The following is a 14,072-nucleotide window of genomic DNA, read 5'->3' as shown; positions in this document are numbered from 1 at the left end:
TCTGCCCCGCGCGGCGGGCGGGGGCGGCCTGCTGGGCGCCAGCTTCAAGTCTACGGGTTCGTCGGTGCCCGAGCTGGAGTACGCGGCGGCCGAGTACGAGCGGCTCAAGAAGGAGTACGAGATCTTCCGGGTCAGCAAGAACCAAGAGCTGCTGTCCATGGGCCGCCGCGAGGCCAAGCTGGACACCGAGAACAAGCGGCTACGGGCCGAACTGCAGGTAACCCGCCGGCCGCGCCCTCGCCCTCCACCCTGTCCCCTCTGCAAGCCAAGTCCTTTGCAGAGTCGCGCGGAAACTGATCCCCATTTGGGGGGTCATTATTTCCTGAGCCTAAACTTGACTCATTATCAGCTCCCCTTCTCAGTTTCAGTTTCTGATCCATTCATTCAGACACCTTGAAGCGATTAGCCTGAGCATAGGGAACCCGCAGATGCTACTCCCGGAGAAGTAGACTCGCGGGAGGCTGACACACCGACGCTGGTGACCTCTGCGGAAGCAACCTAACAAAGTCTTCCTAGAGTGTTGCTCTCCCCACGACCCCCTGGGATGTACAGACCTCCAAGGTGGGGCTGACTGCTCAATTTCTTTCAGAAGCACCAGAACTGTAGGGTTTCAGTGATCTTGATAGGAATTGTTCCTGGAAGCCTCCTCTTTTCACCATCTTAACTGCAGAGGCTGAAAACCCTCCCTAGACCTAGTCAAATTCCCTTAGTCCATTTGGTTAGTTTTCTCAGAGCAGTTACCACAGGCCCTCCATTTTAGTCCCTCCTTGAAATAGCATATAAGCAATAGGTTGCTTTACTGTGAGCAAAATGCTGAGACTTTGTGGTATCGGTTTGGGGGCCCCTAAGGGTATTTGTGTCATTTGTTTACTCTTCTTTTTTACTGTGGGGGAGACTTCTAGACACCAGAGGTAAACCTTGACAATTTTATTTTTTATTCTCTTAAAGATAGGAAACTGGGAGCTGGGAATTTAGCTCAGTGGTTCTGCCGCCTGCCTCTCAAGCTCAAGGACCGGAGTTCGACCCTTGGTACCAAAAGAAAAAAAAAAAAGGTGGAAAATTTGAGGTGTAGGGAAGTTCAGAGCTAATCAGTATTTCAAAGAAAGGGCACCCATTTCTAGTGACAGCTTAATGTCCAGGTGTCTTCACTTGACATAGTTCAAGCGTGTTTTCCATTATGTGATTGAATAAAAGTGGCAACATGCAGTTGAGAAGTAGATTATTAAAACTCTAGGATGTATAACATAAATGTGAGAATGTAAAATTTGGGAGAAAGTTTTGTTAAGCAATAATAAGGTAAACTATTCCAGGCACTTCAGAAAACTTATCAGAAGATTCTTCGGGAAAAAGAAAGTGCTTTAGAAGCAAAATATCAAGCAATGGAGAGAGCAGCCACATTTGAACATGACAGAGATAAAGTTAAAAGGCAATTCAAGGTAAATTTCTTACAGTTTTACCTTCAGAGTGACACAGAAAAATGTATATTTTACAAGTTCATATAACATTGTGATGAATAAGTAGAATAATGTAGAATTCACGCAAGGTTCTAAGAACTGGAATAAAGCACTTCTTACATTTTTGAGTTGGACATGGTAAACATGAGATAGTTTGAAAGAAGAGATATCAAAGTGAACATTTTAATGGAGCTTTTGAAAAAAGAAAAGCAGTATTCTATGTTGGAAATCTTTTAGAAGTGTTTGGTGATGCTGTGTGTAAAAGGACACTCCTGAGAAGGAGGGAGGTAAAAATTTGCTAAACATCGTGTGATGCCCATGCCAGTTCCACACCACACACATCCATCCTTCCGGAATCCCAATGGGTTCCAGTTAGGAAATAGTAAGGGACAGTTTCTGGGATATTCATTCTACCAAAGAGGAGATGGAGAACCAAATGACTACAATTGTGGGAATGAAAAGTGTTGTTCTTAAAAGTTGATGACACAACTTTTTGATTATGAAAAAGGACTCAAAATTCTCCTTTTAAAAAGATTTTTAGGGAGACCAAAGAAAATGAAATTCAGGACTTATTGAGGGCCAAGCGAGAGCTGGAGAGCAAGCTTCAGAGATTACAGGCTCAGGGGATCCAAGTATTTGATCCTGGAGAGTCGGATTCAGATGACAACTGTACGGATGTTACTGGTAAATTTATTTCCTGGTTTTAGTATGCTGAGCTGTCAGCATAGCTAGAGTAATATTGTAGAGCCAACTCTGGATTCTGCTTTATGCCTTTTACTTGTCTATATTAGCTAGGTGGTTGCTTAGACTTCTTTTACCGAGTTGTGCTTTATCTCTCTGATGCTGGGTACCGCCTCTCCTTAAACTACGTGATGTAATAGGCTCAGGTTCCTTCTGTCATGTTGCTCTGCAAACCAGACCCATGAATTTCTTGATGATCTAAGAGCTGTGCCAGGGCACACCATCACACCTGCATTTTAGCCAAGGGGACACAGGAAGGGGAGAACCATTGCTTTCCTGGAAGGCACCACCTGAAAGATATACAGGTCACTTCTGCTCAAGTACCCTTGTCTGGAGCTAAACCTAGGAAGATTGGAAAATATCTTCAATAATGAGGCAAACATGTGTCCAAATAAAGTCTGAGCTTCTGTTAGTGGAGGAAGAGAGAAGGGATATTGGAGTTCCCCTACAGCCTTATTTTTTCACATAATGAGGTATTCTGAGTGGTTTCCATTTGTACTTTTGTGAGCTATTCAAAAAGTTTTTGGCTTTATAATTAAATGTACAAAATGTATTTTTCTAGCAATAAAGAAGAGCCTGAAATCACAGAATGAAAGAGGTCACCATATTCTTAAAAAAGATTATTAAAGTATGACTAACACTGAAAAAAAAGGAAAAGATTCTGTATGCAGGGTAAAAATGCAATCACTCTATTAGGCACTGTAATGATTTCTTACAAAATGTACTTTAGTACATTCAAGTTAATGCCCAGCCTGACATACAAACAACTTGGGCTAGATTAATGGAAGATTCATCTGCCTCTTGTTATCTATAGCATATATCCAGGTGAACCTCCAGATCTCAGCCAACTTGAGTTACAACCAACCCTTGGGCACCAATCAAGTTCATAAGTCAAGGGTCTGCTGTAACTGATGACTCTTTTTTAATTTTTGTATTAGTCCCATTGGAATTGACCACTATCATGGGCCTTTTATTGCTAACTTTTGAAAAAAAATATGAAGTGCTTCTCAGTGGCCAATGAGCAACTGGAAAAAATGCCTTTTGCTGTCAAATTGGTCATCGTGATTGTTTCAGTGTTAACATGTTCAAATGTGCAGTATTTCAGAGTGATCATAATTGTCTTGGCAAGTTCACAAAAACAACTTAATATTTTCTCCTAAGTCTTTCTTCTTCATATTATACTTTAAAGTTGAAGAAGGAATGCTTGAGGGAGTGCCCCCACTTGAGATTCAAAAAGCTACAAAGAGTAAACATAGTTTTGTCAAAGATTTATCCCAAAATAATTGTCCACTTATAGTTAGTTCAGGACGCCAGATAGATAGCCTGGCAAATATGATTTATTAAGAAATCATATGTTGTACAAGTTTAATCCCCGGTACCAAAAAAAAAAAAAAGAAAGAAATCATATGTTGTAATTAGCTGTTGATTCAAATGTTAATTTTAGGGCCAGGGATTTAGCTCAGTGGTACCACCTGCCTCACAAGCACAAGGTCCAGAGTTCGATCCCTGGTACCAAATTTAAAAAAAGAAATGCTAATTTTATGGTTCTGGGAAGTTGAAAAGTATGCCCTCCCTGTGTAGACAGCTTGTATCCCAATGGACTATAGCTATAAATTATTAGTGTGCTAGGAACAATCTGTCTTTAGTTCTTTCCTTAAAATCTTAATTGATATATAAGATATAACTAGAAATAATCTGTATAATTTTATGTGAGAGTTTTTATCTGTTTTCTTACTGTAATTCCTTTGTTTTTTTGTACTCTTGTTTCTTCTTGACCTTTTCAATCCCCTCTTTCAATTTGAGATGATAACCAGAATTATGTTAACTAGAACCTTGGAATTTTCTCAAAAATTGGTGGCAAAGTACTTTTACAATTATTAAATATTTCTTGAATTTATAATATTGTAATGATTTTAACATGAGAAATCCTGCTTAATATTTGTGGTGAGTTTTTGGACGTCTAATAAGTTGACTTTCACAAATGCAAATGTCTTGCTGTAACAGTTTCTGGAACCCAGTGTGAGTACTGGGCCGGTCGAGCCCTGGGCAGCGAACCCTCCCTGGGGAGCATGATCCAGCTTCAGCAGTCCTTCCGAGGTCCAGAGTTCGCGCACAGTTCTGTAGATGTGGAAGGGCCCTTTGCAAATGTCAACAGAGGTAACACATGCCGCTTGCCAGTTGTAGTGCCTGTTGGTAGTGACTTGATGTTTTATAATCTTGCACTAGGAGAGCTTCCATCAGCAGAGCCTGAAGCTTGCAGTCTGGGTTCCTTCCATGGACAAACCATTGTGCTCTGATGTCATAACTGACTGGGAGGGACAAGTTTACATATTCTTAGGGGGATCAGACTCCAGCCACCCTGGCCAACTGATTTCTAGTACCTGTGTGTCTGTGCTGAATTCTCAGGTTCTTTAGTTGAGTAGCAAGAGTTTAATGTAGATTAACTGAGAAACAATGGGTTTTGTTTTTTCTCTCTTTTTTTCTTTGACAGTGTTGAAGGTTAGAGCGTGTCACGGAGCAAAATACAGAAATCCCTGTTAGGTCATATCGTAATGTAAATCCAAAGAATTCGCTCTTTAATTTTATATAGTGTTCAGAAAAACTGTAAGACCTTTTCAGAATTTCAGAATCAGTGTAGACCTATGAAGTTTTAAGTACCTCTACTTTTTCTTTAAACTGGAAGTTATTTTTCTGTTAGCAAAATGAGAATCATTTTTTAAATTGTGCATTTTATTTAGGCAAATATATATTAAAATTTTCATATTCAACCCGGTGTGGTGGCACACACTTGGACTTGCACCACTTGGGAGGTTGAACCGGGAGGATTGTTCCAAGTTTGAGTCCAGCCTGGGCTACATAGTGAGTTCGAGGCCAGCCTGGGCTACATAGTGAGACCCTGTCTCAAAACAAAACAAAATTTTCATTCTCATTAAACCAGTGTAAAGCTGTCATTCAATTTATATCATTATTAATTTATATTGTTCTGAGAGAATATGATGACAGTTGCTGCTTCAAGTCCCAGAACAGAATTAGATGCTGGAGAATTGTTTCTCTTCTGTATCATTCTAGGAGCTATGTCATCGTGAACAAAAGAGATCAATTCCATTCAGTATGATCATTGTGTGTTTTCACTGTTTTGGAATCATCTTGTCGACTGTGTTCTGCTAATTTTTTATTAACTTACGGAAATTTTGTTTTCAGATGACTGGGATATTGCTGTAGCTAGTTTGTTGCAGGTTACTCCCTTGTTTTCACATTCTCTGTGGAGTAACACTGTCAGATGTTACCTCATTTACACAGATGAAACCCAACCTGAAGTAGATCTTTTCCTAAAGGTGAGGATATTTATAAATTTTGTATTCACTGCTCTAAAATGTAAGTTAAATTTATATCATATTCCAGTTACAATTGTATTTAAACCAAGCAGTTTACTACTTCAAAATACATTTTAAAGAACAGGAAGCAATTTGGGCTTCTCAAGAGAAAATCTTGTTCATACCCGGGTGTGGTGGTTCACGCCTGTAATCCCAGCACTCAGGAGGCTAAGGCAGAAGGATCCCTGTGAGTTCAAGACAAGCCTAGGCTACTTAGTGAGTTCCAGGTCAGTCTCAACTACATAGTGAGACCCTGTCTCAAAAAACGAAAAAAAAAAAAAAGAGAGAGAGAGAGAGAGAAAATCTTGTTCACTGTTATAGTACATGCAAAGAAAGATGAGATGGAGAGCTAAGGTGTTTTACGTTTTAAGTTTCTGGGGGTAGCATTCTTAAGACAAGAGCTAAAACACAAGAAGATTCTAACTAGACATAGTTGGTTGTGAATATCAAAGTAAGGTGTTGGAACTTTATGTTTTCTTTAAGTATTTCATTGAATATTGTCCAGAAGGTTTAAGACGCTCACTCGTCAGGCCTATGTTAGTTACCTCTGCTAGTTCTATCCTTTAAACTGTTTCAGGTAATAACAAAGTTTAATCCTTGTCATGTTTTATTTTATTATTATTTTTCAAGGCAGCCCTTGGTGTTATTATAAGGTAGGGATCAGCTGACCAGACCCTGTAGGCCAAATCTGGCCCACTGCCCGGTTCCATATGGCTCACAGCCAATACTGATTTTCACGTTTTAAGTGGTTGAGGGGAAAAAAACAAAAATTGAAATAGATGATTAATATTTTATGACCTGTGAAAATTATATGAAATCCAAATTTTAAGGTCTAGAAATAAAGTCTTATTGGAACAATAATTCATATATATGTATGTGTATTCTTATATATGTATGAGTATTTATATATATTATATATACCATCATATGTCTGTGGTTGCACTATAAGACATTTCAGTAGCAGAATAAATTGTGACAAACCAAGTATACCACAGAGGTCCTTGCTAAAACAGCCAATTTGTTAAGCTGTTATTTTTGTAAAGATGTTTACCATCCAATCCTTTGTAGAAAGTTGAATTTTAAATAAACTTGCATGTCACAAGATAAACTTGTTATATTAATATCCTTCAATTGATTAAATTACTTAGCTTTCCTTTGTGATGTTTCTTAATTTTGGTTAAAAAAAAGATGAAATAAGGATATTTTGAGGGTATTACAAATTTCTTACATAATAATTATTACCCAGTAACTTAATTTCTCATGGACCACCATATTTTTACCAGACATCTGTCTGTTTTAGTGCTCTAACATATCATGGTAGAAGTTTTATACTCTATATGGATCTATGGATCTGTTTTTGTTTCGTGGGGGCGCTGTTGAGACAGTGTTGTTATGTAGTTCAGGCTGGCCTAGTATTTGCTATGGAGCCCAGGTGATCTCTCATTTGTGGCGGTCCTCCTGCCTCAGCTTCTTTAGTGCTGGGATTGCAGGTGTGAGCCACCACAACCAGCCTGATCTGTATTTTCTTTCTTCAGAACAGTAAAACAAATAATTCACAATAGATAATAGCAAAAAGAAGCAAATGCCAAAGCAGAATAGTCTAATACGTTTTCCTGTTGTTAGGATTATAAAATAGATCTTTTTCTGAGCTGGAAAATATCCATGTTGTTAATTGAATAGACTTATTTTTCAGTGGGAGAAATTAGCCTTTTTTTCTTTAAAATGTGATTATTATTTAAAATGTTTTATATTGTAAAATACCCAACATTAACCTGTTCTAAAGTTTGCCTTTTAAAGTAGTATGAATCTTACTATAACTTCAGTTAAGTACAATATGTTTTTATATAATTTAATTTGTTTTTAGGAATATTCACCTAAACTTAAAAGAATGTGTGAGACAATGGGATACTTTTTCCATGCTGTTTATTTTCCAATAGATGTTGAAAATCAGTACCTCACTGTAAAAAAATGGGAAATTGAGAAGAGCTCTTTAGTTATTTTATTCATTCATTCTACTTTACCAAGGTAAGCTTTAAAAAAAAGTCTATAATTTACTAATGGCATTAGCTATAAGTAGAATTGAGATTACCAAATGAACTTGAAAGAAAAGTTCTAATTATATTCTTATAATAAAAAACAATATGTGAAGCCTGGCTTGGTGGTGCAAACCTCTAATCCCTGCAGTCTGGGAGGCTGATGCAAGAGAAATGCAAGTTTGAGCTCAGCCTCAGAAACTTAGCAAGACCCTATATTAAAAAATAAAAAAGGTCTGGGAATGTAACTCAGTGTAAGCTTTGTTTTTCTTCTTTTTGTCATTTTGGTAGGAGTAACAATGTATGAAATTCAATAAATTGTATAATTATGTTACATGTAAATAAAAAAGAATTAAAAGTCTTAGACTGTGGGAATTATTCATAGGTCATATGATTAGCATCATTATAGAAAAGATCGTTTTAATCAGGAATTGGCCAACATGTTTGCTTTTGTAAATAAAGTTTTGTTAGAACAAATTCATGTTCATTTACTTATATATTCTCTCTAGCTGCTTTCATAGTGCAGCAGTAAATTTGAGTAGTACTTAACAGCGGAAACCATAGACCTTGTAAAGCCTAAAATATTTACTATCTTGTCTTTTACTGAAGTTGATGATGGCTTATTTCCATAATCAATATTAACCTTCATGTTTTCTTTCTTTGGCTAGAATTGGAGTACAGTGGTGCCTTGGTTCACAAACTTAATCCTTTTCATGATTCTGGTTGCACAATTTATTCCATCATTCTGGTTGCAAGTTGCAAGTGGTAGGCACATCCAACCAGTATCGTGGAATGAATTCTATGACCAGAGTCGTGGGAAGAATTATGTTCGTGAACTGAAGTACCACTGTATGTGAACTTTATGTGTTATGTATGTACTTGAACACTGATATAGGTGTTGAACTGTAATCTAAATGGTGTGAGGAGCTTATTACTTAAGCCCAATAAAATGAACAATTTTCAATTGTTGAAATTGTTCAATTGTTTGATTAATACAGTGTGTGTATAGTCATGCTAATGAATCTTTCTATAAATAAAGATTTTTAACCAGTTAGATACATAAAAGAAAAAATAAGCTTAACAAGAGATTACTTTTTCTTTCTATTTTGTTTGATTGGATTTAACCCTTTGAAAGCATTTCTCGTTTTGTCTTGTGGACCACCTCTGACTTTAGCAGTGGGCCTTACGTTTCACCAGTTTTCCTGCATTGTCAGCCATGATTGGTCCTTAAGACCCTGCCCTGTGGTAGGGTGGGCTGGGCACCAGATGGCAGTGAGACTTCGCCCAGTGCATATCTAGGCTTTGGCAGTCCTTCAACTTGATTGCTTTCTGTCTTAGTTACTTTTCTCATTACTGAGACAAGATACCTAAGGCCCAAAGTTAAGGGAGGAAAGTTTTTTTTGGCTCGCAGTTCGTAGAGGTTTCGGTCCAAGGAAAGGTGGCATGGCAGACAGGCATCACAGAGAGAAACAGTTCATGGCAGACAGATGGTAGCAAAGCAAGCAAGCAAGGGACAAGACAAGCCTCCTTCTTAGATTGTCTCTTGTATTGTATCCAGGCCACCAGGATTAGGGCAGTGCCAAACTAATCAGTGGACTGATTTAGTAATCACCCACCCACCTAACTCCTAGCACCCTTAATCCTAGAATTGCACTATGAATCAGTCACTCAACTCTAGATTCAGCCACCTCTGAGGCTTTGGGACCACATCTAGACACAAGCCGTAACATCTCCGGTTGCGTTTCATTTCTACCCTCCCCATTTCCTTTTATTACTATTTTTTTATATTTGTTAAGGATATATCTTGTTTTATTGATTAATATTTAGGCAGTATTTTGTCTCACTTGACAATATGTCCTTTGTTACATCATTTTTTTTAGTTTTTCTCTTTAATCTTTGAAACCATCTTGTTTTTTCTTTACCTAAAAGAAATGTATTTTGGGCTGGGAATGGCACAGCGCCTGCCTGGCAAGCACGAGGCCCTAAGTTCAATTTCCAGTACCAAAAAAGAAAGAAAGAAAGAAAAAAAAATGTATTTGCTAATAAAATGTTGCACATTATTTTGACATTTTTAACTTTTATTTTTACCTGCTTAGTTTTAAACTTTTCTTAATGTTTCCCCTCCCATTTTCTTCATGTTTTTTTTTTTTATGTTATCTCATCATTTGTTTCTTTCACTGGTGTCAAGAAGTGTGGCCAGAGGGACAGGCCTTTCTTGTTGGGGCCTTTATTTCTCTCAGGTTTCTTCTTACCTCTCTTAATGGCTCCTCCATATTTCCCAAAAGATGAAACTAGAAAAATTACCCCCAAACAACTTGGGAGCTTTATGGGGAGACACTTTTCTTGGTCAATAGTTATTCTTCATATGTAGATGGAACCTACAACAGTGTCTTTTAAAAGAAAAACTATTTGACACTTAATTCACTCTTAATAGAAGAAATCCTGTAGTTAAAAATCTGTGGTCTTTGAATTATGAAATGATTGGATGCGAAGCAGTCTTTGCCAGCATCATGGTTCGTTGTAGGAGGAGCACAGGCTGTGCCTCTCCACCATCATTCTTCAGAGAAGGTACAGTAGAAGGGAAGTAGTCACACGTCCACCACTGCTTGTCCAGGTGCTCTTCTTTTACGTATTTACTCTGTGTGACAGAATCAGGAGAAATCTAGGAGAGGCTGGCTGAGTGGGAATATTGCAGATGCAAGTTTCAAAACAGGACATTCTCTGCTCTTGATTGGCCTCCCTTCATTATGTCAGGACCCTTATTGAGCAGCCAGGCTCACTGAGAATGCTTGATCCTGAGGAGAAGGCCAGGCAGCCTCTCCCTTCAGATGGCAGCCTCTGGTCTTGGCAGAACAGAGGGGCAGCTACAACTGTTTTTCTTCAGGGAATCACCTGTCTTTCTTCAAAAGAGAAAAGCTCCCTCTTGGGAAGCTGTTAGTCCCCAAAGGGTAATTGTGTCATAGTTGGAGACTTCTTAGGCCTTATCTTTGGTTTTGTTCATTGCTTTTTCACCGGATTCTGGTACAGTTTCCTCATAGACTTTAGTTACGTGGGAGTTAGTTACTTGGTCTCTGGTTGAACTTTCCTCATTACTGTCAGCCCCACTGTTTCAGCTCTTCTTCCAGCCTCACATAGTGGCATTTCCTCTTGCAGCTCCTCCTCCGCATGTGTCCAGTCAGGCCACTTTCTGACTTCAGTAATTATTAACCCATGACTTCTTTATTTAACCTGTATACTTCCCTTCTACCAGAGTATTTGGCCCAAGTTCCAGAGAACCACACATCATTTCTTCTGAGTCCCACATGTCAGTTTTGTAGAGTATGGTTTTGAAATACAAGCATACCCCTCAACAGAAGGCTGACTCTTTTCTCCCAAAGCAATCTTGATGGGACCATTGAAATTGTAAACTTCTGTAGCACATGATCAGGATGATTTTAACATAGACAAGATCTGTGGATTGAATTGATGGGATCATCACTGATACATCTAATCATTTTCTTCCTTTAACTTTGGGGTTAGTACTCCAATTTGGAAATTTTGAATCATGTAATAATATGTGTACCAAAATTTGCCTCTATGGACAGTTTTCATTTAATGTTTATTGTGAAGGGAAATAGGTTGCAAGGCTCCTATGGTATAAAAAAAACAGTAGATTATTAGTTCTCAGATTTTTAAAGAACATTTGTAAAAGTCATAATTATGGTTCCCTGTAGCAAAGTTTTACCCTTTTAAAAACCTTTACTGCAAACTGTTTGCCAGCCATTTGAGCTTCCCTAATGACCACCAGGTCTTTCTTACAGTAGATATTGGGTGTAAAGACTCAGGTCAAAAAAGATCTACTAAAATGATCCCTTTTAGGAGAACATCACTTGTTCTGCACCTCGGTCTTTCCCAGACACTTGTCATTGTCATTGAATCCCGGGATTGGCTCTCAGGATGCATGACTAACTGTGCAATGTAGCACAAGAGATGACAACTTTCATTCTAGCCTTTTGTTGGAAGACTGTGAAGAAGCTTTTCTGAAAAACCCTGAAGGAAAACCACGATTAATTTATCATCGTTTGGAGGATGGTAAAGTCAGTTCTGACTCTGTCCAGCAATTGATTGATCAAGTGTGTAACCTCAACAAGGCCAACAAAGCCAAGGTAAAATTCCCAGGATTTTTTTTAAGAACATGCTTAGCAGAGGAAAGAGCTAGAGCCAAAGCCCTGAGTTGGGTCTGAGCCTGGGTGCTTGGGAGGGGAAGGAACCCAGCAGGCCTGGACCATAGTGAGTGAGGGCAGTAAGCAGGAACCGGAAGAACCTCAGAGATGCTGTGGGGACTTTGATTTTTTTCCCCTTGGAGTGATTTGGGAAGTCACGGGAAAACTTTAAGCAGAATGACAGAGCTTGACGTGATCCTGTAACAGTGATCTCTTTGGCTGTGGTATGGAGGAAGACCGTGGTCTAGAGAGTCATGGGCAGGTCTGAGAGCTATTGCAGCCATCCTGGTGAGAGGCCGGAGGTCCAGACCAGGGCTGTGGTAGCAGAGATGATGAGATAGGGCAAAAACTAACTAACTAAATAAATAAATAAAAGCTTTTTGCTTGATTGTACTGTTGTTCACACTGAATCACTTGTGTGACCTTAGCTAAGTTACTTGTCTCAGTTTCATGTTCTGTAAACTGGGGACAATAATAGCATCTCCCTCATAAAGTTGCTGTGAGGATGTTAGCTTATATATGCTAAGAGCTAGAACGGTTGTGACACATAAGCACCCTAAAGGTGTTTACCATTACCAGCTCCTCCTCCTGCTGTTACTGTGTTTTCTTGTTATTGTTTTTCCCAGATCATTGATCATTCAGGAGATCACGCAGAAGGAGTATATAAAACTTACATTTGTGTGGAAAAGATTATTAAACAGGTAAATATGTAAATATGTATCTTTTGTAAGACTTCACCTAAGATATTTTAAGGCCATTTTTCATAAAATTGAGTTTTCCAGAGAAAACCACCTATTCTTTTGAGAGCAGTACCTGAGGAGAACAGCATTGTTTCTTTTGGAGTCCATCCTGTGGTTTGATCAGGAAAAATGTGCATTTTACTCAGTAGAGAGGCTCTCAGATTCACTGTGCACTTTGGGTATTCATGTATTAGAAAGTTCTGCTCAAATTATCCTACCACAAATCCCTAACAGCAGAAAGGAAGGGACACATACCTCCAGGAGGATGAGCACGAACCACAGAGATATATGTGAAAGCTTCTATGAAGTCTCATTTATTATCTCAAAAATGTATGTGCATCATATATTCTGCTTGATATTATGGCTGTGTTTATTTTTAATATATGCTATTGTAAAAATTATGTATCAGCAAAATAGTAATAGCTATATAAAAACAAGAGACCCACTCCCTGTGTTCATTCAAGTAAAATGAGCACAGTAGGAAAATGTGTGATGTTTAGCCTGTACTTGCTCATCTGGATTGACGCCTCCCCCAGAGAACCAGGATCCTTATTTGAAAAGTAAGGGGTTAGATTACTGGTAGGGCAGTTTATTACCATAGAAAAACAATGAGTCAAAACATGATACAACGTCTGGCCACATACTTTATATAATTTTCTCTAGTAGAAAATTTATCATTACCAACTGATATTTTCAACAGTCTTGCCAATTTTAGGACCAATATGAGTAGAATGAATTGAGCAAAATGAAACTGATCATATTTACTATCTTTAATCCTTATAGGACAATGTATATTCAGTGATTTAATATAGTTAAGACGAAGTATGACAGCAAAGATACTTAATATCAAGAAACTCCGTATTAGTAATTAAATTTTTATGGCATATTTCTTCAATGTTAACACATACTTTAAATTATTCAATAAAACCACAGATACTGTGTAGCCTTTTTCAGAAAACAAATCCTATATGAGTCATATATTCCTTTAGTTTTATTTTAAATAAAAAGGAGTCTTTATATTTTACTGTTATTTGCCTTTATTTTTAAATGAGTATTTTTGTAGTTAAAATTTTATTTGTACACATGGTATATGCAGGTGATAGGTTTGGACTTGTGTGCTAACCCGTACCCCAAGGTCTCTGTTCTTCATTCACTATTGTGTGCTTGTTCTTGGTGTTCAGGACATACTGGGCTCTGAGAACACAGACCTGGAGACTAAGGATCTGGGCCCTGAAGAGTCCGTTCCAGAAGAGGATGATTTGGGGGATGTTCTGTGGGACATACACGACGAGCAAGAACAGATGGAAGCTATTCAGCAGGCCTGTAGTTCAGCCCACGATTTGGGTTTCGAGAAAGTAAGCTTTTGGAGTACGTACTGTTCTAACGAATACCAGTCAGCATTTACAAGGCTGTATGGTGCTTGTGTTTTCACCTGAGGATAGTTGAGATTTATGATTGTGTTGTCTGCTCTTTGAGCTTAACTGTCCATGTTGATTGATTGATTTTTTTTTTTTTTTTTTTTTTTTTT

General features: G+C 38.2%; 1 protein-coding gene across 1 annotated transcript in view; it reads left to right on the top strand.

Moving 5' to 3' along the window:
- The window catches only part of Nphp3 (nephrocystin 3), a 35,306-nt gene that overhangs the window by 1,248 nt on the left and 19,986 nt on the right, over positions 1-14,072 (top strand). Inside the window, exons 3-11 of the mRNA XM_010625600.1 lie at positions 1-217; positions 1,311-1,436; positions 1,988-2,138; positions 4,200-4,352; positions 5,397-5,530; positions 7,434-7,594; positions 11,591-11,747; positions 12,431-12,505; positions 13,726-13,899. Coding sequence (XP_010623902.1) covers positions 1-217; positions 1,311-1,436; positions 1,988-2,138; positions 4,200-4,352; positions 5,397-5,530; positions 7,434-7,594; positions 11,591-11,747; positions 12,431-12,505; positions 13,726-13,899 — 1,348 coding nt within the window. The remainder of the gene's footprint in view (positions 218-1,310; positions 1,437-1,987; positions 2,139-4,199; positions 4,353-5,396; positions 5,531-7,433; positions 7,595-11,590; positions 11,748-12,430; positions 12,506-13,725; positions 13,900-14,072) is intronic.

Source organism: Fukomys damarensis, unplaced genomic scaffold (assembly GCF_012274545.1).
Source record: "Fukomys damarensis isolate Sample0158 unplaced genomic scaffold, DMR_v1.0_HiC HiC_scaffold_37, whole genome shotgun sequence".
NCBI lineage: Eukaryota > Metazoa > Chordata > Mammalia > Rodentia > Bathyergidae > Fukomys > Fukomys damarensis.
This window is presented reverse-complemented; position numbering and strand designations above follow the sequence as displayed.